This window comes from Poecilia mexicana, unplaced genomic scaffold (genome assembly GCF_051168715.1).
Source record: "Poecilia mexicana isolate PSO_F unplaced genomic scaffold, ASM5116871v1 scaffold_6, whole genome shotgun sequence".
In the NCBI taxonomy this organism is placed as follows: Eukaryota; Metazoa; Chordata; class Actinopteri; order Cyprinodontiformes; family Poeciliidae; genus Poecilia; species Poecilia mexicana.
In genome coordinates, this window is record NW_028263375.1 from 23,838,111 (window position 1) to 23,866,068 (window position 27,958).

The 27,958-nt window shown below is 39.0% G+C and overlaps 2 protein-coding genes across 4 annotated transcripts in view; one reads left to right on the forward strand and one right to left on the reverse strand.

The window, feature by feature from the left end:
- The window catches only part of asb13b (ankyrin repeat and SOCS box containing 13b), an 11,676-nt gene extending 9,463 nt beyond the window's left edge, over nt 1–2,213 (forward strand). For all 3 annotated transcript variants that reach the window (XM_088006454.1, XM_088006455.1, XM_088006456.1), the window contains exons 6-8: nt 289–423; nt 885–1,076; nt 1,171–2,213. In XM_088006454.1, the coding sequence (XP_087862580.1) occupies nt 289–423; nt 885–1,076; nt 1,171–1,319 (476 nt within the window). In that variant the 3' untranslated portion in view covers nt 1,320–2,213. The remainder of the gene's footprint in view (nt 1–288; nt 424–884; nt 1,077–1,170) is intronic.
- Nucleotides 2,214–5,459: 3,246 nt separating this feature from the next.
- Nucleotides 5,460–14,356, reverse strand: LOC106928979 (neuroepithelial cell-transforming gene 1 protein). The gene is made up of 12 exons (XM_015005612.2): nt 14,038–14,356; nt 12,378–12,444; nt 12,064–12,126; nt 11,192–11,299; nt 10,934–11,101; nt 10,800–10,862; nt 10,620–10,716; nt 10,444–10,520; nt 10,109–10,366; nt 9,150–9,320; nt 8,874–9,060; nt 5,460–6,239 (listed from the first exon to the last, which is right to left on the reverse strand). The coding sequence occupies exons 1-12, from the start codon at nt 14,184–14,186 to the stop codon at nt 5,941–5,943; spliced, it is 1,707 nt and encodes a 568-aa protein (XP_014861098.1). The 5' UTR covers nt 14,187–14,356; the 3' UTR covers nt 5,460–5,940.
- Between the last annotated feature and the right edge of the window lie 13,602 nt (nt 14,357–27,958).

Sequence of the window (27,958 nt, forward strand, 5' to 3'; positions counted from 1 at the left end):
CTGATATAGATGTATATATACTGCTCAAAAAAATAAAGGGAACATTTCACTTTAATTTTGTGTGTGGCTCCAAATCCAGGCCTCCATTGGTTAATAAATTTGATTTCCATTGATGATTTTTGTGTGATTTTGTTGTCAGCACTTTGTACAGAACAAAGTATTCAATGAGAATATTTCATTCATTCAGATCTAGGATGTGTTATTTGAGTGTTCCCTTTATTTTTTTGAGCAGTGTATATCTCTATATACCTTGTATCTCTAATAAAGTCACCTTGTCTTTCATATCAGGTAACTCAGACTGCGTTCAGCTGATGATCGATCGAGGCGCCTTCATGGAGGCTCACGACTGTCACTATGGAACGCCGCTTCACGTAGCGTGTGCCAGGCAACACTTCGACTGCGCCAAAGTCCTGCTCATTGCAGGTAACTGAGCCGACCCCTCCAAACGGGCTGGTTACCATTTTGCTTCATTACAATCACAACGTGTAAACTATTGGAATATTATGAGATCCAACCGATACAAAGTAGCACCTCCACCGTCTCTGACAAGATGTGCGGAGTTGGTGTCTAGCTTAAAAGGGGAACCTGCGAAATTGTTGGAATTTTTTGCAGCTTCAAACAGCGAATACAAACACAAATGTATGTCACATCTTGCACAATTTTATCAGTAAAACATTTGGAAATAATCCGTTTTTACTTTTAGCTTACAGTCTTGTGCTGCTTTGTGTTGGTGCGTCACACGAAATCCCAGCAAAATACATCAAATTACTAGAAAGTGTGGAAAAGTTAAGTTGGTCCGACCACTCCTGCTAAGCTTTGTACGACCAGCACACAAACGTGAACGCCTCATCCAGGAACAATGTGATTTATTTTATTTCTCCCAGGAGCAAACGTGAACGCTTCCAAGCTCCATGAGACGGCCCTCCACCACGCCGCCAAAACCAACAACACCGATCTGATAGAGCTGCTTGTGGAGTTCGGGGGGAGCGTTTTCGCTCGAGACAACTTGAACAAGAAGCCAATCCACTACGCCAGCGTGGGCTCTCCCTCCTACCTCTGCCTGGAGTTCTACGAAAGTACGTGTTCCCACTTGAACTGCCCGTTCCTTTCACAGGGCGAGAGCTTCGGCAAATATCAAACATCTGGTGTTTGCTTTCTTCCCCTCCCCAGATACTCCCCTGAGCCTGCAGCAGCTCAGCAGAGTGGCTTTGAGGAGGACTCTAGGCGCAAGAGCGCGCAAAGTCATTTCGGAGCTGCTCTTGCCCAAGAGCATCAGAAGATTCCTCTCGTACGTGAAGCCTCTTGTCTTTGAAATATGACCGCATTTGACAGACTCAAGCGTAAATCTGTGGAGTTTCGTGAGGTGCTGATGGGGTTTTCTCAGGATGCAATGTGGCAGGCTGCTGAGGGTGCAAAAAGAATAAAAAAATCTGGACTGTGAAACTAGCCAGATGTTTTAAAAACAGGCAGGCTGTTTGAATCTAGAGGCTAAACACTCAATTACCTTGTCTAATAAACAAGTACATCTCCTTATTAAAGCAGTATGAAACAAAGTTTCCGTTGTGTTGGCCAGTCCAGATCTTTCCTTCAGGAATGTGGATGAAATTACAGAAGAATTCTGTTCGCTTGTTACTACAGGCTACCGTCCTTCCAGTGTTAGCGCTGTTGCCGTCACCTGGAATCTGGTTTTTTATGTTTCTTTTAACTGGTTTCAACCAAAATGATTAGTTTGAATCACTAACGGACTTTGGAGCACCGCTACTCATTTAGGTGGGGTGAAATCTGTCTACTTCGCTGGTAAATCAGAAATATATTAGCTTGGGGATCGTAGCGTACTGCTGACTTCTAGGAAACTCTCTATAGAGAGTCTTATGTAGAGGCAAACATTGTTTATATTCCACTTTGTTCACTTTATTTAACATATATTCCAGTCCCCAACAATAAAAAGATGAGGTTTTAATAAAGTGGAATACATATGTAGCTTTTTAAAAAAAAATTTATTCATTTATTTCTGGAAATTTTATTAAAGTCTCTAATGATAAACTGACTCTAAACAAATGTATTGTTCCATTATTAGCACTGTACAATTGTGTGCACTTGTATATATTCTGTAACAATATTTATTTTTTATGTAAATATGTAAATATTACAGATGGTTATACCTCTATGAAGTTCATGGAAATAAAAAGAAAACAAAATCGGTATATTAAGAATTGCTTTACATCTTTTGTTCGTTACACAAGTATGTAAACACATAACATTTATAAACTTTTTACTTAAATAATTTCTTGCCAGAGGAATATAATTTTGAAGCAGCGCCTCTCTGAAAGTACATTTGTTTCTCGTTCAGTCAGTCTCAAGAGGCTCGGTTTTGATTTACGTTCAAGCTATCTTTAAACTGAAAGGGACAATATATTTTAGTTGGAGAAAATGTATTGTTTGTGCTGCTTTGGCTTTGAAGATATCAGTGAAAGTGTAAAGGTCAAAAGGTCAACCTGTAAGGCAGAAATGAACTTCAGACCCCACAAAACATGCCCACGGTGCACTCCCATAATTTATGCATTCATTCTGTCTGAGCCGCCCTGCAGCATGACTGAACATGAAAAACAATTACTGAACTCCGACTGCAGCAAACATTTAAATGCTTGTCTTGATTGTGAATGAAACAGTCAGAGAACTCACACCCTTAGCCCAGCCTGAACACATATTTTGTTCGTAGGATTTGACCGGAAGAATCTCAACAGGATTCATTACGGAAGTGTTACCTGACTGTGGGGCTGCATGTAGATTATGAGCGAGGAGAGTCATTGTTTGGGTAAAAATAACAGGGGCAGCTAATCGCACCCTGAGAGACTCTGCTTTGAAAATATAAATCATTAACCACAGTCCTGAACTGGTCAATTAATGTCCTACATTTCCCAGAAAAAAGCTGTTGAGGTGTTATGCAATAAATTCAACAGGGTTCCTGTTTTATATCAAAATTTCACACTTTTCCAAGCTCAAATTTCCAACGTTCTCAAGTCGACATTTATGCTGTGGTCAAAGCTTTACTTGTACGGAACTACATAGATGGAAAAAATCTGATTGATACATTTATGGTGAAAAAAATAGACAAACTAAACAGGTTGACAAATGGATGGGTAAATAGAAAAATTATTAACGAATGGACAGATAGGAAGGATGATTTACAAACTGATTAGAGAACAAATGGATGGACAAATCAATAGATGCATACTTGTAGAGGATGGGATAACATAGAGTGTTTAAAATGCAAAAATGCTCTTATCCAGATTTCTGCTGAATTCCAAACTTTTCCAAAAAGCAAAAAAAAAAAACAATCCTGAATTTAGATGAAGAAATCTCAGAGAAAGAACCAAACTAGGAGAAATATCACAATATGGGAGTACTTTTAAAGAGCTATACCCAGTTTTCAATTATCTATTATCTACATACGATTAGAAAAACAAACAAACAAAAACAAAAAATCAATGACACCAATTTATAATCAAGAGCTTTTCAACTGACTGTAAAATGATTCAGAAAGTCAGGCTATTCAGAAGTCTAGCTTCACTTCCTGAAGTCTGTCGGTCATTTGATGCTACTTTAAACCCAAGCTGTTTATGATGGTGGAGGGTCAGGTGCTCTTAACTGCAGAGAGGAACAGGATGACAGAAAACCAAGAGCAAACCACCTCCTCTGTTGACTATGTAACTGATCCGAACACACCGAGCAGAATGTCACCTGCAAGCAGCACGTCCGTTTACGGCCAAATGAGTTTTGAGAAAGACAGTTTTCAGTCAGACTGCTGATGGTCATTTATGGCTGAAGCCTCCATCTGCATGTCGAGCAGTTTGTCGCTTTGTGAAGGTTTTATCAATGTTGGGGAGGAAATGGGATTATTGAGGAACAGTAAAAAAAACACACAAAAAAACAGGCAGCATATGTAGGACTTCAAGGTTTCTGAAGGTTCTGAATGTTATTGAAGAAGTTTGTTGAAGTTTAGAGATATTATCTGGTCACAGCGATGAAGTAACCCATCTACAGAAATAATCTCATTTCCTCTTAGGTGAAGGGGAGCAAAGGGGGAAGTCGACTTTGTGTCTGTTTCTCATTTAGGCAGTCGGCTACTTTCCTTTCATGTTAGTTATATTTGCCAATGGTAAGAAGCAGAATTATCTTATTGTTTTAATGCAAATTATAAGGTTGGCTATGACATCATTTTCAAAAACTGATTACTGTCAAGGTAATGATTGATCAATTTGGCTACTATTTACATATATGAAAATGTTCTTTTCTTTTGCATGTGTGTCAGGTTGACGTTATCCTTGCAAATCCTGATTTCTTCTTTCAAGCAAAAAAACTCCTGACTCCATTTAAGTGCCAACAAGCTTGTTAGGTAAAACTAATCATTGTTTTTTCATTTTATTTGAGTGTTTTATCTAAATGCGCTCAGTTACCTAACTGGCTCTGACCAGTTATTCTTTAAGGTTCTTTCTTTATCTATAATGCGATTTCCTACTCAAGGGGTCCATCTGTTTCGTTATCTCAGCATTGTTCTACTGAAGAAGGTCATCACAAATAAAAGCCAATTTCCAAGCAGAGTTGAGCAGAGCTCACCAATCTTTGATCCCGAGCGGGTTAGAGGTTGTGGATCTCTCCCTTTGCAAAGAAAGGCATAAAAACCTCATTGGTTTTGAGGTAATGTGAAAGACCCCAACAAAGCTGCTGTCAGCCATTGCAGAAGCATAGAAAAAGGAACTAAACCTGCATCAGAGCATTTTTTTAAAATAAGTCGACCACACGAAACAGAAAAAAAGAAGAAGCCCAAATTTCAGTTCAGGAACCCTAAGTTGTAAAAATGTTTGGTAACACTTTATTTGAAGGGGTGTGCATAAGACTGACATGACACTGTCATAAATATGACATAACATCTGTCATGAACATAAAGAAGTCTTTATGAATGCTTATGACTTTTGTCATGGAGTGTCATTCGGTAAATAATGACACTTTTAATGCAAAGTTGCTCTAAAAGTTGCATTGAAAGTCCATTAAAAATGCCAACTTTGCATTAAATTATCATAATTTACAAAATCATGCAAAGTCGGCACTTTTAATGGACTTTCAATTCAACTTTTAGAGCAACTTTGCATTAAAAGTGTCATTATTTACCGAATGACACTCCATGACAACTGTCATAAGCATTCATAAAGACTGCTTTATGTTCATGACAGGTGTTATGTCATGTTTATGACAGTGTCATGTCAGTGTTAAATGCACACCCCTTCAAATAGTGTTACCAAATGTTTATTTTTATAAAAGACAATCTTTTAGAGAAATGCAGTGACATTGTGTTTTAGAAAACCCATCAGTAGCAGGAAGTGGCTGAAAGGGGTCAAAGTGCAACTGAAAAGTGAATGCAGTGCAAACACCTCCCAGCCAATAAAACGCAGTGCAAAGAGTAACAAGCAAACACGTTTTACTTATTTTTGCCATCTAGCTCACAAGTTTTCACAGATTACATTTATATACATCTTTTTCAGCTTTTATTGAACATAGCAATATCTTGCTTGCTAAATCGCAGCGCAAACATTTCCAGACCCACGTGAATCTCAGATGTCAGCTGGGCTTCGTCATCCCTTTATCTCGGACCAGATAACTCAACGTTAAACACATCGACCACAGGATGAAACCGGAGAGCAACAAGTGGTGTAAAACTTTTAACTCAGTCAAGTGAAATGGATCGCCTTTTCCTTTATTTTTCTTTTTTTTTTTTTTTTTTGTAAACTAAATACATGTTTTAAAAAACACAAAAACACACTTTGGACGGGGAGAGAGGAAAGCTAAAAAGTCAAGCATGATAAAAGCAATGAGACAAAGTTGACTGACAGGACACATGCTGAGGAAGCGTCTGTCCGAGAGAGACGCCCTGATTGGCTCTGTCTACACTCCGGTTTCCTTCCTCCTTTGTGATCCCTGTAACTTCTGCTCCAGCCTGTTTCTGGACAGCGTCTGACGCCGCAGCTTCGGGCCGGGAGGAGGCGGGCAGTTCTCGTCTGTCTCCTCGTCGCAGGTGGAAGAGGGGAGGACGGGCTGGACTCTGGCTGGAGCCCCCTGCTGTTGGGTGATTGCGGTGCGCAGACAGTTGAGCCACTGCTGTTTGTGGTAAACGTCGCTGACGTGCAGCGTGTGAGACTGGCCGTGGGACGGGTCGGTGGAGCTCACTCGGAAAACGTTCTTAGCTGCAGAGGAAGCAGTAGAGGGGAAAAGTCAGGAAAAAAAAAAATGTTATTTTGAGAAAAAACAAAAAACAAAAACACACACACCATTCTTTGGCCAGAGGTAAAAGAATCAGCTACTTAGCTTCACATTTTTTAGATTATTCTCTTTTTTTTGTTGCTTATATTCATCCCCAAATGTAAAAATAACAAATATTTACATATACTATATATATTTCCCTACACTTTCAATAGAGGACCTAAAAAACATATACTTCTTGAGCATCAATAACTTCAGTGTTGTCTGCAGGATCGTCTTTTTGGAACTGGCATCTGCATGAACACTGTAGTGGAGGTGAGTTTTAGCAACTTTTTTTAAAAATTATTTCTGCTTTTGTTCTAGAATAATATCAAGACCAGACTGAATCGTACTGGAAGTTCAAGAGAAGCTGGTGTAAAAGTTAATTTGTCTCATGAATCATTTTTTTGTGGACACCTGATATCATCTGTGCAGATGTAACAGAGTTACAAATGTACTTTTTTTAAAATTATAATTTGTAATTCATTTTATATTGAGAATATGTGAATTTTATCTTATTTAGTTATTATTTGTTGTTTTGCCTGCGGGGGTCGCCTTTCTACACTTTGCCTCGTTTGTGTCTCCTGGGCTTCCGTAGCTCGGTCCGCCCTCATAGCATCTCCGCTTCCCCCTTTTCCCTCACAGCGTTGTTCTGCGCTGCTGTGGGCTGGAGTGCAAGGAGATTAGAAGAGGAGGTTGATTTATTGTTTTACTCTTCTTCTCCAGAATAAAAAAAAAAAAAAAGATTTCATCGAAACCTGATTGCCTGATTGACTTACCACCCGTTACACAGAGAAAGAAAAGCTGTGAGCTACAATGAGTTCAGTCTCATGCCCAAACTGAACCCCGATACAGTCCATTAAAGTGCAATATAATATTACGCATTTTTCACAAATCGTAACCCAACTGAGTACCTGCTGTGAGTTTTCAAATAGAGACTGGATGAGCAGAAATGAACAAATTGAAATCAAATCCAAAACCATTAATTAGGATTTGGGTCAGATTTTAATATGTACAGTATATCAAAATGCAGCTGTCACTACAATGTCCGTGTGTTCAGTATTGCAATTACAAAGAACTGCGTGGATGTATTGCTTGATAGATTATTATACATCAGCATTGTGCAATTCACACTCTGTGTATTGATGAAACATTCCCCCAGTTGAGTGGCCTTTCGTCTGTCTGATGTGTTTTTAGTAAATTTCCAGTGTGTAATGGTAAAGATTGAAAAGAGTCAGGAAAACCTGGCTTAATCATAATCAATATCGTTATAGTTTTCACCAGAAATATTATTTTCATGATATTGTGCGATCCAAATAGTACTGTTAACCAGGTCATGGCAGTGCGGGTGCTATCCTGAAATGTGTTTAAAAACCATAAGGTATGTCATTATTTTAGAGATTCAAAGCAACCAGAGAGACGCAGTAAAAGGAAAATCCAAGGATTATTACTGACAATGTAAACTGAACCAAAATTTACGTTTGAAGGCCAGATTCTTAATCTCTCCTCCCACTCACAGCTTCGACGTGTTCAGACAGTTTCAAGAAGGCCAAACTGGTTTGTGAAATTGTGCAATTACTTGTTTAAAAAAAAAAAAGGATTATTTTTGATTACGTTTTAAAATTATGACAAATTTTCCCAATTAACTCAACATCTCAGGTCAATTGGGGGGAAAAAGAAATCCGACTTCCAATGAGCCAAAAATAAATGTTCAGTCTTATTTATCTAGAAAGTGTTATTTAATTAGCTTTCCATGCATGTTAAGCCTCGACTAGACGGCTCATGCTAAACTGCTGACATGACACTTGAATGGATGTGAACACAATAACTAGGCCTGCAACTAACGATTATTTTAGTTATTGATTAATCTGTCGATAATTCTGATGATTAATCGGATAAAATAGTTGGCCTATTCTGCAGATTTTTCATTTAAACTATTTCATGCAATATTAGAAATATATTAAAAGATGCAAATAAACAATTTCATTTCTTTTATAATAAGAAAAATATTTTATTGCCTAAAATGCAAAAACAATACATTCCTTTAGCTTGATTATTTCTAGCAAAGGATTCATCTGGAGCTAAACGATACTTCTAACATCAACATGTGAAAAGCAACGTAACATCAAGGCAGTGTATTATTTCTGGATTAACAGCTGAATATCAACAGGTGTTTAATAGGAGGTTTTTTTTTTTTCCAGAATTTGAACTGGGTGAAGCTAAAACAATCCCGTTTGAGGAGTTTTGCGTAGAAGATATTTATAGACAAAATTTTTTTTTTTAATCTTAAATGAAAAATTTACATATTTTTGGTAAAGTTTTATCTTAGTTACTGCTCTGAATATGTTGTTCTTTCAGCAAATGGCATTTTTTCTAGTCTGCATATTCCAGTTAACGATGAATCGATTACTAAATTTGTTGATGATTATTTCAATAATCGATTAATCACGATTAATCGTTTCACCCCTAGCGGAAACCGTCATGTACAAAGCGGGACGAACGAACAGTGGACCTGAAGGAATAAGTTGGAAAGCAGCATAACCCCCTGCAGCGTCACTGCGGAGCACGGCTCTACTTACCTTTCTCTCCATTTGTGAACGCCCCCCTGAACGACCCGCCTAAGCGGACCTCTCCGTCCTGGAGGTCCTCCAGAACCAGGTCTCTCACTGGGATGGGCTGCCGGTACACCTGGAAGCAGCTCCTATCGTTACGCGTCACCGGTCGGGTCAGAACCAGCAGCTCGGAGAAGAGGAACACGTGTAGCCTCTGCAACAACCGTTACAATGGAGAAATAAGATTACATTGTCCAGATTACAGTTCCAGAGAGAGGTGAGGTGACGAGCCGCCGTTCTCACCGAACCGCTCTTGGTCCGAAGCTCGCCGTGACAGAGCAGGGTCTTACACTCGTGGATGAGAGGGTCCCACTGCTTTTCATCCAGGAACTCCAGTTTGTCTATGTAATACTGGCACTCCGACTCCCCTTTTGTCACGTTGATGTCAGACAAAATGTCCTGAATTATTGTGATCTGGATCACAAATGGAAGAACGATTTGGAACAGCGGCAACGTGTAAAATACAGTTCCAGTCAACTGTTTACATGTTTCAGTCATTTGGAGCTTTTAGTGAGTTATTTGAAGGATTGTCTTTGGGGTGTAGAGTAATAATTCAACTCTAATGAGTTCTAAAAAGAGGAACTGGGTGAACATAATTCTCACAATGTCAAAACCAGATATAAAGGCTCAGATAATATTTACATGCATCCAATAATTGAAGAAATGTCTTTCAAGACTTTGCATAAAAGCTACACGTTATATGTAGTCGACATCAAGCTTCTGGCATAATGTTAACAACTCTTATTGCTTTTTTTTTAATGAACTCTTGCTACACTGCTGCACTTTGGTTACATAATTACTTCACAATGTGCACAGTCATAAAAATGCGCTTTTTAGTAAATATATCTGTAGGTATGTGTGAATTTTATAAATTATATTGTCTGAGCTACCACTTTTGAGTCTGTTTGTCTCTCGTGATTTGAGTTGAATTAAATTGAACTGAATTGAATTAAGCACAGTCCCAGGGTTTCTGCAGGTGTCACCAACTCAAATTTAATATGATGTGCTCCATCTTCAGCGTACTGGATCAGCTGCAGCTGGATGATTGATTTTTGATTGAAGACACTGTTACAGTAATCCATGCGACAATAGATAAACACATGGATGACTTTCTCTAGATCTTGCAGGGACATTAGTCCCTTAATCCTGAACACATTCTTCAGATGATAGAAGATCGACTTTGTAACTGTCTTTGAACCTACCGCTCTCTCCAGACTGGTTACATCGGGGTGATCGGGAGGAGTGTGTCTGAGGATCTCCTTCAGCAGCAGAGGGTACTTCACCAGACGTGAGCGTGGGATGTCCAGGAAGCTCCACAGATCCAACTTCCTGCTGAAAGGCGACTCCAGGCAGCGCTGCAGGAAGTCCTGCACCCGCTTGTCCTGTTTCTTCTGGTCCAGCAGCGCTTTGGCTGCAAGCTGGTTGCTACAGTAGTTTTTGTAAGCGTTCAGGCCAGGCAGCTAAAAGGACGTTTTACTGGTTAGTGCACTGAAATAATATAATGTGTCACATTATGTCTTCCTGCTTGGATGCTTACCCAGTCTATCACTATCTGGCCGATCTGATCTACGGTTCCATCAGGGCCCGTTCCCTCTGTGAGCTTCACCGTTAAGTCTGCAGGATAAAAAGAAAACAAACAAAGATCACCCAATCAGGAGCAGAGACTAGGAACAAATGGGGCTTTAAGGGACAGGCTGGTCAGCAGCAGCTCACACTCATGGAGGGGGATGTATGCGTCCAGGTCACCAAAAATGTGAGCTAGTTCCTCCTGGGTCATGATGGAGAGTTTGAGCATGGGGTCGTGGTAGGCCTGAATGCGGGAAGCGCCACAAGGGGATTGTGAAAACATTTAATACGAGATGTTTCATTTAATTTGCAGGAAGTTTTCCCAACCTTTCGTGCCAGTTGCAGATCCTCGATGAGGTCCTGCTCGCCCCTGAAAAGCTCATAAATGGCCTGAAGGATAAATACGATCTATTAACCTTCCTGTTTCCTTGTGCCAGCTCGAAAATGTTGACTCGCACTACCTCTTGTCTTTTGATTTCCTTAGCAGAGAAGGCGCTCTTCTGATGGACGTCCAGCGTCTCTGACCACAGCGTGCTGTTCCTGCGTTTGGTGGGAGTCGGAGCTGGGGCCTTGCTGGCAGCTTTGAGAGTCGTCCCCGGCGACTTCCCATCGTTACGTAACGACATGGACTGGGGAGAAGATGGGGGGAAAAACAAATTCACGTGTTTGTAGGAAAGACAATTTCTTGGTAATAAACGTGTGAACGGGTCGACGTTTACCTGAATGGACTGGCCGAAGCGCCGCACTGCTCCGTTTTTCGACGGAGATATCAGGTTGACGAGAGATGAAACTTTAGCCAGGGATCGCACTCGCTTATTACTGGGCTCCTGGAAAATGTCATCTCAGATTAGCTCCACTGAATGAATGTATAAAATCAGTCAGAATTATTTCAGTCACTCATTTCACCTTTAGGTTTTATTCCACATCATTAAATTAAGGTGATACTTGAAATTTTTATATATAAATTTATATATATATATATATATATATATATATATATATATATATATACACACACACACACACACACACACACACACACACACACACACACACACACACACACACACACACACACACACACACACGTATTTATCTATGTTAATGTAAAATTCTGGGCCAGGATTTTGTAATAAGATTCGCTTTATGTGTTTTCAGACCATTTGCAGCTCAAAGAAAACAAAATGCAGGTCAGGACAAGTCTAGCAGTTCCTGCAGCTCCACAAACAGGAAAGAGACTCAATAGCGCTTTCCTGACAGAACAATACTCATCATGTCATACAGACTCTTCAAAAGTTTAACCACTCATTTAGATGCGTCCGTCTATGAATGTCTTTTATGATGTAGAATAAATAACTGTATGGATTGCAGCGATATCGAAGCAGAAACAGCCCTCAGAGACCGACTAGGAATGGCATGTTTAAGGTTTTCTCTTTAGATTTTCCCTAGAGTGGTTTTCATGTACAAAGTTTTAGCAGGCTAAGTCTGAGCTCATTGTATGTGAGATCTGAGTCACGCAGATGGATTATAATGTGCCATATGGATTCTTTCAGTAGAAGATCTGCATCGAATACAGAGGACGATCGCTCACCTTGAGGTCAAAGCTGGAGAGGCTGACGGTGTCATCATCCTCCTTTTCTTTGCGCTTTCTCTTCTATAGGAGCAAAACAAAAGGTTACTGTTTATTTTCAGACACCCGATTAAAGATAAACAGAACAAATTTCATCGTCTTTCCATCGTCTGTAAGTGGAAAGAGTTGGTACAAACAGTTCAACTAATTAACTTCTGGGTTAAAAGGATACAAAAAAAAGACGTAGTAGATTGATAACTATTTACATTTATCTGGTAATCTCATCATATAAGGCATTAGTAAATAAAAGCAGCGGCACTGTCCCATGAACTCACTAGACTGAAGTCCCAAGGCGTCCCTGGAGTGAGGAAGGTGAAAGAGCTGCCTCTCTGAAGTGACGGTCTGCAGGAAAAGACACAAATGTTCTGCAAACATTTCACAGTGGAAACAAGTGAACACCATCCCCAGCTTGTAAACTGTCTTATGAATTGGGCAAGTCAAATTTATCTCAAGAACAGAGAGGGACACACCCTATTTTCAAACTCTCCTGGGCTTTACTGCAGCTACAGTAGAGAGGATGTCACTTTCAGGACATTTTCCATTTGTCAAGTTTGGCCTAAAATGTGACAGATGCTGTCAGGCGACTGAACAATGTTAATAGTTAAAGCCTTACAAGGAGTCGTTCAGCTCTGTGGCTCTAAAAAAAAAAAAAACGGTCCGTTATATTGACCAAACAGTGAAGCTACAAAGTGTCATGACTCTCAGAGGGAGCCGTCAAAAGCCAGCTGTACAAACTGACCCAGTCTTATGCTTGTTGTGCTCATCACATGACCACATTTTATAAAGATATTCACCGGCTTTTTGCTCTAGTTCAGCATACTATGTTTGCTTTTGTTGTGCAACTTTTAAGTTCGTAGCTAGTTATTTATCCCCCCCAACTATTTTATTGTTGTTCAAATTTTGAAATTAGTTTATACTTTGTGAAACACTTTATTGATGAGCTGGCATAATATTTGGCAGATGTTGGAATGCAGTAATCTTTATCTATCTCCTTATACTATTTGCATTTATTAAAGTTGACAAATACAAAGACAATTTGAATGCATGACACAGTTTATCACTTACTACAGTGTAATAGTTCAGCTGCAGAAATGATCAAACTGTTGATCAGAGTTAAAATATGCATTCAATTTACTCTGTTATTTGAAGATACACTGACAAGGCTCATATTTATTACACTTTTCTTTGACCTGTTTGTTTTCACTGATTCAAACTGTTTTTATTTCCTATCGACTATAAGATATAAAACCCAGGTAAACATTTTATGTTCAACAAGAAATCGATTAATAAATAAATTATTTCTACATATGCATCAAAACATGTTCCATACCTTTATCTGATTTCATTAATCTAAAATAAGTGCATCAAAAAATATTTCTGACATAATTTTTCGTTTTGATGCAGATAATAAATGAAAAAAAAAGATTTTTGAAACATTTCCCTGTCAATTACTAGGAGAATCTTCAATAATGACAGATTTGATATATTTTACAATTTGACAGTCAGTTGGACTGAATAATGTTAGTAAATTCTATTGCTTGAAATAAAATAAGCAATTTTATAATATTTTCTGATCAAAACAACTCCTTGTAACTGAACCCCATAATTAAGAATTTATAAGATGACTTAATAAACAATCATTCGAGAATGAAATTGATTCTACCTTTATTACTTAAGTTGTAACGAGGAATGTAATGATTTATTATTCAATAGTATTTTCTACAAACACTTATTGTTATTAAGTGGCACATCAGAGGAATCTACGAGGTGCACCTGAAGGCATCATTTGCCAGTTAATGCCAGCCCTGCCCGTCTCAGTCGACGAAGTCGGGCTATTATCTCGGAATAAACCTATTTTTGCCTACGCATTTTACTACTTAGTGCTATCAAATGATGAGCTGTTTTTTTATTTGTTTTATTTTTGCAGCTACGTACTTCTTCGAGTTGTTTCTCCGCAGTCTTTTCGGGGACGACGGCTCTGCAGCGCTTATGACACTCGTAGTAGACGTCCTCGACGAAATCCTCCGTAGTTTCTGCTTCTGGTTTCCCACCGTCCTTCCGTGAACTTCCTCGTTTTCTTCCATTTTGCGAGTCAATTAGTTGTAAAATATCCTATACCAATGTGTATTAATGAGCAGATAATAAAAAACTAAGTCCGAGTGTATGAAAAGTTGCTTTATCTATACAAAGAAAACACGGAATCAATGACAACACACACACTAGACGGCGGAAGTTTGAATATGGCGGATTATTGGAAATGGACCAATCAGGAGAAAGCTCAGAGTTTTGCTCCTCCCATCTTCCGCTGAGGGGGAGGAGCCAATATTGAACGTTGCGAGATGATATTGATAATCAGTCAGATACGACTAGAATGAATAAAAACCGATAAGAAATGACTGAAACTGTCTGTCCTACATAAAACGAAATTATTTCTGATATGTGTAAATTAATGGAGTGGATGTTTGAAGTATTTTTCTAACTATCATTATTACATTGTCCTAACAAAAAATAGTCATTTACTAATTTATTTTCGCTTTTATGGGGCAAACCTTGCTGCTTGTAATATTTTAAAGTAGTTCTAATAAATATTATATTTCTTGAAGGTCCCACAATTATTTTTGGGTGCTTTTCCTTACTGATTGTTGAACCATTAGACTCGTAAGCTCCAGGGGGCTATATTATACATTTATTTATTTATTTATTTTCTGCACAAATAAGGTTATTTGTTCAGAGTTGAAAACTTGGCATATAGTAGTTGAAAAGAAAAAAAAAGAAAGAAAAACACTTAAAGGCAATGTTCAGCAATACCATTCAGGAAGAAAATGGGTTCTGTATCTCAGACTTGAATGTGTTTAACCAAAGAAATATGATGCTGACAGAAGCTGATAAATTTTTATTGTCCTCAGTAAAATGAGTTCTGTACTAACATAAGCCAGTCAGAGAAGAAGTCACTAATCCCAAGTCTAGAGAGCCACATAAATACAACTTCAAGATAACAATTTTGTGCTTAAATATTATTTCATCAATTAAATCAAACCAGTTTTTATCTGTATAGATAGTACCAAATTACATAAATGTGAAAAGATGTTAAATATTATTTAATTTTAAGAAGTACTAATGGAATGCACCTGCAGCTATTTTATAACAGTTTGTTATATCAGTACATTCTTCCACAACTAGTCATTTGAGGATATACGATCTTGATATGAAAATGACTTTGACGTATAGTGACGTACAACATGCTGGCAGTCCGCCTCCCAGAACACTGATTTCATGTGGTGCTAGAAACTGGGTACAAACATCTATGCTCCCAAATGAAATCAGCTCCTGAGAGCAGATTGTTGGACGAAAAGATTTAAATCTTTAGCTTCATACAAAATTATACAGAGAGAATGAAATTCTTGACACTGTAGGAGTCGATCCAGATACTCAGCAAAGCTGAAAGGATCTTCTTCTTTCTGCCAGTGGCTCATTCTGCAGATGAACACCAGGGGGAGTGCTAAATTAACAAGCAGTCAAACCGGAGCCAATCGTCAGTGTCTGAAGACTTTTAGAAGTTGGATGGCTGGCCTCAGCAGAGCTTGGGTGGAAGTCCGAAGTGTGACCTGATGTTCCACTTTCCTGGATCAACCCGTGTCTGCAAAAACACAAAATGAACAAAAAAATGATGTCTCAAGCAGCATCATGTTTGCAGTCATATCTAGAATCGTTAATGTGTGTTCTCATTTTAGATCAAGAAGGTAATGTCTCGTTACTGAAAGTATTTCAATTACTTACACATAAAAAAGAGCACATTACTCATTTTACTTTTAAAATTTTTAAATCTTGCTTTGATTACCATCAGTGGGATTTCTTAGCTTATGCAGTTTTTTGGATATGTCCACTGGTATTTTCTGCTGATTTGGTTTTGGTGGTGAAGTCCGAGTCTTTTAGATTTGGATGCAAATAAATCAATTACTTTTTTGAGTGAGAAAACTACAATTTGGTTGCCTAAAATGAAATAACGTACTGTTCCTTTAATGAACATTTGATCAGTTGTTGGATATGACACATGCAGTTGTGCTATAAATGATATGAGTCACAGCCCAACAAACGTGTGAAGACGTTTGTTTAAGACAATCAAAACTTTATTGTATCTGTTTTAGACACACAAGACATATTAGGTTGGCGAGGAACTTCCGCCAGAATTACAGCTTTGGGTAAAGTTAGTTCATTTTTCAGTTGTGGAACTTGGAAATTAAGACATCCAAGTACAATTTAAACTCAGAGTTAGTCATTTCCGGAAAGGTTTTACTTAAATGGGAATTGAAAATGGATGAAGGGTTTTGTTTGTTTCTATTCCCCTTGTGACAAACTCTTTGTCATCCCATCATCATCATCCTTTGATTTTCTCCTTTCACTGCTTACTGAATAATGGACTGGTATGAGTGCTACATCATATAGCATCTGGATGAAATTAAATTTTACCTCCTAGAAATTAATTAGTGCTCAAAAAAAGAAAAAAGAAAAAGTAAAAAGCCGTAAGCGAGAGTCATGGGACTCTTGCCTTTTCTCTGTCCAGTAAATTTCCCCTGGTGTCATCAAGCACCTGACAATTGAAGGCAGGAGTGAGTCAGAAAGAGCAGAGGTCACATTCGTGTAGATGGAGATGAATATGAAGTTCTTCCTGAAGGGAGTTGGCCTCTACTCAGCACTCCATTAGATCAAAGTGTGGATGAGAGAGAGAGAGAGAGAGAGAGAGAGAGAGAGGCAGCTAACCTCAAGACCAGAACCTTTATGAACTGACCAAAGTCGATCTGAGAAATATGGCTTCGATTCTACGGTGTTGGATTGTGTGCATCGGCTAGCACAAGGCTCTAAAAAACAACACATCAGCTCATGAGGGTCTAACCAGAGGCGTTGTCTCTCTGAAGGACTGAGATTCAGCTTTCCAGGTTAAACATCTGGCCAACTTGTTTCTGGTGAAGGATGTAGACAGGACTTAGAAGCACGACGGAGTACATTAAGAAGTGCTGACTGTATTCAATACCCATCATTGCCTGATGCTTTGAAGAACTTCTCTGCCCATCAAGCTGAAAGACCCTCCAGGAGGAAGCTGTGTGGTCTAGAAACAATTCCAGTTTTTGAAAGGCAGCCTCAACAACTCTTTGCTCCAACCTGAGGTGCCTGGTTATTTTAACAAGTCTACAAATATCTCAGGGCCCCTAAATGTCAGGAATGTCTGGTTTTGGTCCAAGTCAACCATGGCACCACAGGGATTACACACCTAGTCAGTAAAAACAACATTGACATGTACTTGATACAGCGTTAATTAGAACAAGTGTCATTTACCAACTAAACAGCACTGATTCCATGATTTCCTTGACAATGAGTCTTTTTTTTTTTTTTGACAAATGACTCACAGAATCACTTACAAGTCGTTGTGCAAACAGAGACAAAGTAAAAGGATTAGTTATACCAGGAAGTAGAAATGTCACTTAATTTGATGCTATGAGTAAAAGGGGATTTCAAGTGCCAGTAAGTCATTTAATAGTCTGGAGCCTTATCACCTTGTCTGAAATCAGCAGTGAGGCAAAGTGAAAGATTTTATCTCACATGGGCTTAAATGACATAATAGGCTTTTTCAAGTTACTTATGCATGCTTCATGCAGCCTCCGGGTGTGTTGAAGTGAAACACAAAGGTCATCATTAAAAGAAATTATAGATTAAATATATATATATATATATATATATATATATATATATATATATATATATATATATATATATATATATATATATAATTATAATAGCAGTTGAGAGAAAGGAGACCTAATTTCAGTAGTAATGTCTTTCCTACTATCTTTAGAGCAGATTTGACTGATTGCTGATAGAGTTATTAATGTCAAAATTCCTGTTGGGATCAGAAACATAGTCGGGCTCAATGCATTTAAACATAGTTTGAACTTCTCTCTGACCATCCAGAGCTTTTTTGATTCACTACGTTACAAAGCGACTGTTCAAAAAATGATCTAAAGTCAAACCGTGACATTTAAAGACATGCAAAGACGTAAATTGATTCATGGGGGAAAACGAAACAGATGAACGACTCTAAAATACGAACCTGTTGCAAGTGAACCATCCCCTGCCAGACGATGCGCAGTTCTCTTCCTCGTGATGCTTCCGGTCGGACCTGGTGCCGTGTCCTGCTCCACGCGCCGGAAGATCCTGTAATGGACTTTACAGCTTGTGCCTCAGACCAGGATGCGTTTCATCAGGGGAGGTTCTGAGGAGCTCAGCCCTCACTCCTGTTTCTCTCTGCCGTCTACAGTCAGGGCGAGCCTTTCATCTGCCGCTCTGCCACAGTCATTATCGGAACTCTGAGTCACCGTGGGCTGAAGTAAGCACACACGGAGACGCCGAGCGCCGTGTTCGTACCCGTGTCAGTGTGGGAGATGTCAGCAGTCAACATGCGAGGTTTCGCTAATGCGCTCTCTCACAAGTGAAACACCCAGATTTACCGTTGCCCGTCGTTTCTCACACACGTTGCACACACCCAGCGTGACATGGCAACTTTGAGCTCGCAAATGCACACAGGGAGCAGCTTCATTAACGCCACACACATATGATTTGTTTGGACCATGAGTGCTTTGCTTGCTCTGATAAGTACTTTGTTTTTTTTATTTTATTTTTTTTATTTATTTTTATTAAAAAGAGCTTTAATAAAACTGGGAATTTTATTTTATTTTATTTTTATTAAACTAAACTCAGCATGAAGTAACAATGCTATGCAGTATAACTTCCTCCTCGAGAGCCAAACCACACAATCTGGGAAATTCCCTGGCCAAGAGAGAAAGGAAGGATGAAATAGTATCCATATGGGGATGGCAGGTGAAAGGTCACGAGTCACAGCACAGGAATCCCAGCCTGCATTCCTGCAGAGTGACGGGGAACTGAATAATTGCACCTCTCTGCTGAGAGGCGTCGTGTACAATTGTAAAGGAGGCATGCGCAGGCCCCCTCCCCACGCTCTCCCCTTCCACGGCATCAAATACACGTCCCCCCCCCGCCCCCCCAGAAATCCGGTAAGTCGGCTGACCAAACGATGACTCCTCTTTTCATCTCTCCAACGCTGAAGAGGAAGAAGGCTGAGTCATGTCAGCTTCTCACCCTGATTGCTTCGCAGAGCCCCTCCTCTTCCCCAGCTTCGTTTCAAGGAACAGACCTCGATGCATCCAACAGAAACTCTCGTCGCTATTCTCTTTCGATGTATGGATTCCTACTGGTTCAGCTCCTTTTAACTCATTCGATGTGAGGAAAGGAGAGACCGAACGTATTCCTTCACTTGTCATTCAGACACAACATGTGCTCCTCTCCCTGCATCCTTCTCTCAGTGTATTAGAAAGCAAAGAGCCGCCCTCAGTCTTCAGAGTGCTGATTAATCCGCTTGTCAACTAGCTAGTGGTAAATTGTTTCATTTAAACATAGAAAGAAGATAAATGCAAATTGAGTCAAGAGGATCGTTTTCATCTTTAGTTCATGCGTCTCAAGTTGAGGGCATCCACCATGTGAAGTTAATTAAAACAGGAATATTAACAGAAAGTCTTCTTTCCAGCGATGTTAAAAAAAAAATAGTTTCCAACCAGCCGAACCTCGACTTGATGAGGTGGAGCGGGGATTTTCCTCCTACTGTGAAACGATGAGTCAAATCTTCACTTTCACAGAGTTGCTAAGAGGGTCAGCAGAGTTTGGTTGACCAGTCACTTGACACTTGTGTAGCAATGTACTGCAGATGTAGGGTTTATTTATTTTGTTTGTTTGTTTGTTTGTGTAAGCCTTTTTGGCACAGTGTCAGATCTGACTGATCCAGGACTTCCTCCATCACCAATCATCTTTGTGGATCTCTGGGTGTAGTCATGAAGAGGAAGTTGTCTGGTTTTAGTTCATCGTCTTGATGACAACGATGTGGTTCTGTTGACGTCTGCAGTTCACACCTTCCTGTCCTCTCAATTACCTCTGCAGACTTCTTTCCGCAGCACACATTTTGTAATGGTAAATTCATGCAGAATCCTACCAGTAACTATTCCTGTATTTTTTTTATTCTTACATTGTGAGGCAAATCTCGTGAAAAAAAAAAAAAATAAATAAATAAAAATGCAGGATTGTGATATACATTTGTCTTTTTCTCCCACAAAGTAAATATGCATTTGATTTGTGACGTTTTTAACAATATCTGCCGAGTTCATTTTTCCATAGAATGTATTATCCAGCATGCAACTCTTCTGTTTTTGCCATATCCATCATATCCATAACTCATTACATCCACATAAAGAGGGTAAATCATAGATAATCACACAAAAGAGAATTAGACCAAATATAGAGTCATGTGGGACACCAGCTAATAAACATAGGAAAGTGGATTTACTATTTATTACTATAACAGAGCAGAAACAAGAAATAATATGTATGATTATATATGAATAATCCTTTTTTTTGTATTGGTCATGGAACCCAGAGCTGTCAACCTTTACCAAAAGCCTTTAACCCGTTCTAAGGATTATTTTGTGGCTGTTTCTGTAAAATGTTTAGGCCTGAAACAAAAATGCAACAGAGGGGAATTTGTTTTATGACGATCGGTAATCTGACTTCTTCCAACACCTTGCCTGCTGAATTATAAGCACCAGGTGGTGGTTTCTCTGAGAAGTGCGTATTTGTACAAAAAAAAAAGAGAAAACAAGTGTGATATTTAATTTTTTTGCCAGAATCCTATTTACTGTATGTTTGACTCATTGTAGATGAGCCACATATTTTTTTTTTCAGAAAACGACCGAGTGACATTATGCTATTATTTCACGTTTGTGAAATAGACGCCTGTGTTCACATGTAGAGACACAAAGTGACATTATGTCTTTACTCAACATTTTTAAATACATACATCTGGGTGAACAGCAAATGTATTTCATGTTTGAAAAGTGGCATAAATGTAAAACGTAAAAGCCATGTAACTATTCAGTCAGCTCTGAGAAGACTGAACCTGTTCCTACACCGCCGTCCCTTTTTATTTCATATAAAATGCTGCTCATAATAGCTTTAGGAGAAGCCTCATTGCTTATCATGAAATGAATGGAAACACTGACCTTGTTCTGTTTGAAGTTAGCTGAAAGCTCTTTGATAAAAAATGTTTTATGCCAGATCTCTCTGATATGTGGCGAGTCCAGCCTAATAAATACTACGGGTTATTAAAAATGGAATGATACCGACAATGCCTAGGAGGGATTGCTATTTTCTTTTGTTGTATTCCAGGTGTTGGGAGTCCTGGGAGGTGATGGGGAAATTGCTTTAGAAATACCACAACTGTTTTGCTTAGATAAAGTCTAAACTCAAATTGGATGTGAATTTTTCTAAAAGAAGAAGACTGGAAAGAATTACAAATGTTTGCACTTGCAAATAAGGTAAATGTAGCACAAAAAGTCAATCTTACGTTTTATTTTTATGGGAAGTGAAGCACAAGAAACCAACCCCAACCTGCACATCTGATATTCAAACCAGTGTTGCTTGCTGTCTGTTGACCATTGCTGTTCCCATTACCATTAATACAGACCCAACTGCTTACTGACCTCTACATCAGTCTATAAAAGACTTTCTTGCACCCATATGCCCAGTTTTTATTGTTGGTGTAACATAGAACAAAATATTATACTCATCCTTGGCTTCAATGAATAAAACATAAAGGGAAACACATATAACAGCTACATTACGTAACAATCTTATTGAAGTACCATCCTTAGTAACGGTCGCCATGACACCACTGCAGAAATGGTGCTACGGCTGGCATGACAACAAACTCAGTGACTTTGCGACTCATTTATTGGCAAGTTTAGATTGTGGCTCTTTGTCCAGTTCAGTGAAAAAGTATTTTTCCCCTACCATTTTCTTCTTCCATTTGCTAAATATTTCAGATCACCAAACTAATTTTAACATCAGACCTACTGATCCTCACACCCTGGAGGTTTAAAGTGATCTTTACCTTTTACCAACTTATTTCAAGTGTCCCAACTTGAATCTGAGATTTTAGATTTGGTTGATGGCAAGAAGGCCTTCCAGTCTCACCACCAAAGAAACATTTGGGAAGAATCTGTGAAAATATGCAAAAAAGCTCATCAGCAATTAGAAGAAAGCTCTGATTCCTGTAATGACAAATATATATATATATATATATATATATATATATATATATATATATATATATATATATATATATTGCTGTAATGACAAATATATATATATATATATATCAGTGTTGTGGTACTCGAAGTTGGTCTTGGTCTTAAGACCGGTCTTAAGACCATTTTTTGATGGTCTCGGTCTCGTCTCGGACTCGACCGCATTTGGTCTCGGTCTTGTCTCGGTCTCGGGCGCTGAGGACTCGGCATTTTATTTCAAGACCAGTCAAGACCGCAACTGTGAAAATATCACTAAACGTACAGCATTCTGTCCACTTTATTTGTTAACATCTTTGTTTTCAGTGGATGCAAAACGCACCGATTAAAATCCAAGCAACCACGTGTTTCTGTTACTCCCCCCTCCCCTCCTTTTACTTTCCCTCTCCCTCCCCTCCCCACCTTTCACTCGTGCGTGGCGCTCCAGGACACGCGCAGTGGTTTCCTCTAAGCGGCAGAAAATGTTTGTCTAATCATCAGTAATATAATATCGCTGCATAAATAGTAAGAAATCCAATGGCCACAGCTAACTCAGCAGCGCTTCGCTTTCACAGACGGTGGAGACAACGTCTAACTTTTTTCGTCACTTAGAAAAGTAGCTCAAAGAAGGTAAGCTCCGTTAACGTGAGTTATCAAAGCTAGCTGTACAGAGACACATAAGCATTGTGATGAAAAATGTTATCACTCACTGTGCTGAATTATTGTGCGGAGGTGTTGACTGACTTGTCGCATATATGGGACAACGTTATGTCCAAAAGTCTGCAATATAGTGAGGTGACATTCAGAAACAGTCGATTCTTCTCCACGGCTCTTTACTTATTAGATAGGACTGGAGTGTCACTGAGAGCCGTTGTTCTATCAGATAGCCATACGCTGTCAGGATAGCATACATGCATTAAGCATTAATAAATCCGACCGTCAGAGGAGTTGTCAGTTCACTATACGCAGCAAGTTATGACGAAAATAAGTCATTAAATTGTTTTCAATGATAACTATATAGATATACATGTGTTGTCATGGTTTCAAAGTGTATTTAAAGCAGGTCTGGCTGCTGCTGGAGTCAGCTACAACACACGCCCGTGTAAAACTCACTTAACCGCTAAGTCAGGATGCCATACAACTGTTAATAACAAAATGTATGACGATCTACGTCATGATTCTATGTTGTTGATTAAATGAAATCTTATGGTAATGACGTGTCTGACAGATGTAGCCGGTGTTCTATCAGATAGCCATTCGCTGTCAGGATAGCATACATGCAGTGAGTACCATGCCAGCGCATGCGCATTAAGTCCGACCGTCAGTGGAGTTGTCAGTATATGCAACAAGTTATGACGAAAATAAGTCATTAAATTGTTTTTAATATGACATAATATGATAACTAGATAGATATACATGCGTTGTCGTGGTTTCAAAGTGTATTTAAAGTAGGTCTGGCTGCAGCTGGATGCCATACAACGGTTAATAACTGTTAATAATGATCTACGTCATGATTCTATGTTGCTGATTAAATAAAATCATATGGTAATGACAGCGTATGCATATCTAAGCTAAGCGTACGACTATCTGACAACGTATGCTGATGTGACAGAACACCGTGAGTTCGTGTTAAGCGTATGACGATCTGACCTGACAGAACACCCGTTCTTTGTTCTAGTAATGCTCTGTGTACACTCCATCATTATTTTATTAATTATGTACCTTGATATTTAAATTAACAAATAACTAAAACACAAGAACGAAAGAGCACGCAGAGCATGCACATTGCTCTTTGATTGTTTTTGTTCAAAGTGGCAGCTGTAATGTCTGCCATGGTGTCAGACTACCTGGCTTCATGTACTGGGATAGAGAGTGAAAACAGTCACGATGAGCGCCTTCTGTTTGGTTACTTCTTGCTTGTTGCTCCTTGGTCAGTGTTCATAGTTGAGCGTTATTTACCGTCAGGGCATTGCCTCAATTGCTATGTTTAATGGTGCAGACAGTGGTGGTTTCTTATATGAGCAATATGGGCAAATGTCCAGGGCGTTATGTTTTTAGGGATGGCACGAGACCATCACACTTTTTAGCACATAAATGGAATATTTAATATTGGTAAAATGTATTAAGTATTTAATATCTAGGTGTTTTATGGTAATATGGATCTTTCAGATTATTTTGAGAAGCAATTTCGATCATATTTTACATTTTATTGTGTCATGTAGCGCGGGCCACTGGTCTTGGTCTTGACTCGGTCTCGACTCCCCTCGGTCTTGGTCTTGACTTGGTCTCGGACCCTAAAAGTCTTGGTCTTGTCTCGGTCTCAATACACTCTGGTCTTGGTCTTGTCTTGGTCTCGGGTTAGGTGGTCTTGAACACAACACTGATATATATATATATATATATATATATATATATATATATATATATATATATATATATATATATATATATATATATATATATATATTAGGGATGTGCCGATCAGGTTTTTTCCTGCCGATACCAATACCGATCACCCATGAGGGCCGATACACCGATACCGATCACCGATACCGATCACATAATAATTATTATTTTTATCATAAACACTACCGGTTACATTATGTGGAAAAAGGAACCATGAATTCACCTTAATTTAGACAAAAACCTGTTTTTAATAACTTTTTTCAAGAAGAAAACTAAACAAAACAGGCATTGTGCAAATTGTACTGCTATTGATAATACTATCTTTAAACAGACTGATAACATATGAAAGCTCTGAAGAGGCTAAATAATGCAAAGAGCCAAAATAAAACCTCTCAACATTGCCAAGAAGTTCAAGTATAAAACTTAACATTCAAAGGCAAAAACAGGATCCATTACAATAAACTAGGGCTGTTGTAAACGAATATTTTAGTAATCGAGTAATCTATCGATTATTCTTACGATTAATCGAGTAATCGGATAAAAAAAATTATAAAATGAAATATTGGTAAATCTGGCATAATACCGGTGTTACTATCAGATATCAATATGAGTCCAAGTTTTCATATTTGAGCATCCCTAACAGTTGCTTTTTTGTAGTTTAGAAAACTAACCTGTAACAATAATAGCTCACTTTCTAAGTTAACCAGGAGAAAAGTTATAGAAAAATCTGAAATTATATTGAATTTAATAACAAAGAGGCAGGCTCACAAATATGCTTATAAAAAATGTCTACAATCCAGCTTTTAGTTTATGTATTCATCTTCAGTGAGTTTAATAGATCAATTAAACTCACCTTGCCACCTAACCTGTCACGCTTTGGGTTTGAAAATACGGGAAATGCCGCCTGGAGTGGGAGGAGAGGGCGAATGAACGAACATGGGGTGGAGGGGAGGAAATAGACCAGCGGACTGACGAACCGTTAGACCGGGGGACGAACACGGGGGGAAGCAATACGGGATATTTACGACACCTTCACTGGTCACACTCAGAAACTCATCTACCAGCCATGTACGATGCGCTACGCCACCCGTTTCTTCAGACCGGGATATGAAATTTATTGTGCGGTTCGTCGGTAAAGCTACATTTACACGGTAAGCATCAGCTACTCAGCCGCCCGCCCTGTTCAGGCTATCCGCTCACCTCAGCGCTCTTCCCGCCGTTCGCTTTCAACCAGCAGCCCCGGAGGAGAAATGCTGCCGTACTCCAGGCATTCCCCCAGTCATTTTAAGGATGCTTATTGGTTCCCCAAAAACGATAAAAAGTCGGGCATTATCATCAATCAATAAAATCCCCACGGGCCAATCTTGAAGATTGGACTTTATGCCGCTGAGACTTAGCTTTTGTCAACAACTCAGAGGCGGAAGTGAGAGCTCCGCGCAACGCAAATGAAGTCCCGGCCGGAACACGGTGCGCTAACTAATAAAACATAAATTAAAGAAGCTTCGAGGCAGGTAAATTTTCCTCGAGGAATTTTAGTAATCGAGGTACTCGAATCAGTCGAGGAATCGTTTCAGCCCTACAATAAACAATCCAGAGTTACTGAATGAAAACTTCCTGATAGCATGGCGGCTAGCTGATTACTGCTAGCTCTGATTGGCTGTTTCTGACTGAGCGGAGTAATTATGCAGATCAGGGAGGAGATCGATTATTTTTTTTAGAGATTATCTGTCTCATGTTAGGACAGCGAAAGTTTTAATATGTAGGTAAAATGTATTTTTTTTAAGTTAGATGCTGCAGCTTTAAGCAGAGGTTCGGTGTGAGAGTCACTACCAGGTGGAGCAGAAGCGAAGCTCCGTCTGTCAAATATTACTACCTGTAGCGTAGCAGCGGTTCAACAGGAGAGCAGAACCAGCGTCTTACATCGCAGCTCGAAGACTTAAATAATTTTGCGGGTTATTTGTTTAGCTTCTGACCGTCATGCTAATCCAGGTGAGTGTTTGTAGCTGTGCGCTGCTTTACCTGCTGTCTGATCCTCCGTATGTCGTTTTTACTGCAGTGATCCTCGATGTAGCCAAACTCCGTCAAGTATGGCATTGTTTTTATGTCGTATTAGCTTCATTGTGTTGGTGCATTTTTGACGTGCTTCAATTTTCCCCACAACACGCAAACTTCCCCATTCACTCAGTGCGTTATAGTTCCACATCGCTTAGGATTTGTTGTTGCGCGTTTGCGCAGAGTGAAGGAAAGAGGAGACCAGCTGCACAAGCAGGCTGCGAAATGAGAAGCAGATGATCGGTATCGGTAAAAGAGACAATGATCGCCGATCACCGATCATGCACTTTTTCACGAAAATCGGCCCGATTATGATCGGTGACCGATCGATCGGCACACCTCTAATATATATATATATATATATATATATATATATATATATATATATATATATATATATATATTCCCAATTATTACTGAGAAGAACACGAAGGAGTTTCAACATACAATTTTGTATCTTGAATTGTAAATAAAACAGACAAAAATATTTTCTTAAAAATTGATACTCCAACTCTTTCCAACAGCGCCTTCCCATTACGCTGCTTACAGCAGTTCTTTGGAGTGCTGGACTGAAACGTAGTTAATCTTAGCAGACTCGCAGTTCCACCAGATGTTTGCTAATCTGCTACCACTAGTCTTTAGGAGCCGAGTGTGGAAATAAGCGGCACTTTGTGGGAGTGCTCAGGCACCCCGAGTGGTTGCCACGGGAGATTCAAAGATTTCTCAAGCTTGCAAGAAACAATCAAAGCAACTCCATTTATATTTTTGACATAAGATAGAGCTCAAAATGATCAATTTTATATAATATCCCCCTTTATATTATCCAGCGACAATTTGGGATGAGATGTGAATCACATCAGCAGTTGTTATTCAGTTGTAAAGTGACACATTATGTGGCATTTCTGAAATACCAACATGGATGCAGCCATTTCATTTTGCTCATGAAAACACTGCTGCTTTTAATTAGTTAGTTCTTTGAAATCCACCTTCCAGCTGAAAAGACTTGTGTCCTTCTAATATAAATGCTTTATTGCCTTTCTTTTAACAGCAAAGCTCATGTAACACTCTTCTTTTTTCCTAGAAATTTCATAAAGAAAGCATCTCGTTCCTGAACAAGTGCATACTTTTCCAGTGAAACAGTCAGACATTTTGAGGGACGATGGAAACAATATGTGTTTTTATTTCATCAGTGAACTTAAAGGTTTAACAGCAGAGGTTTA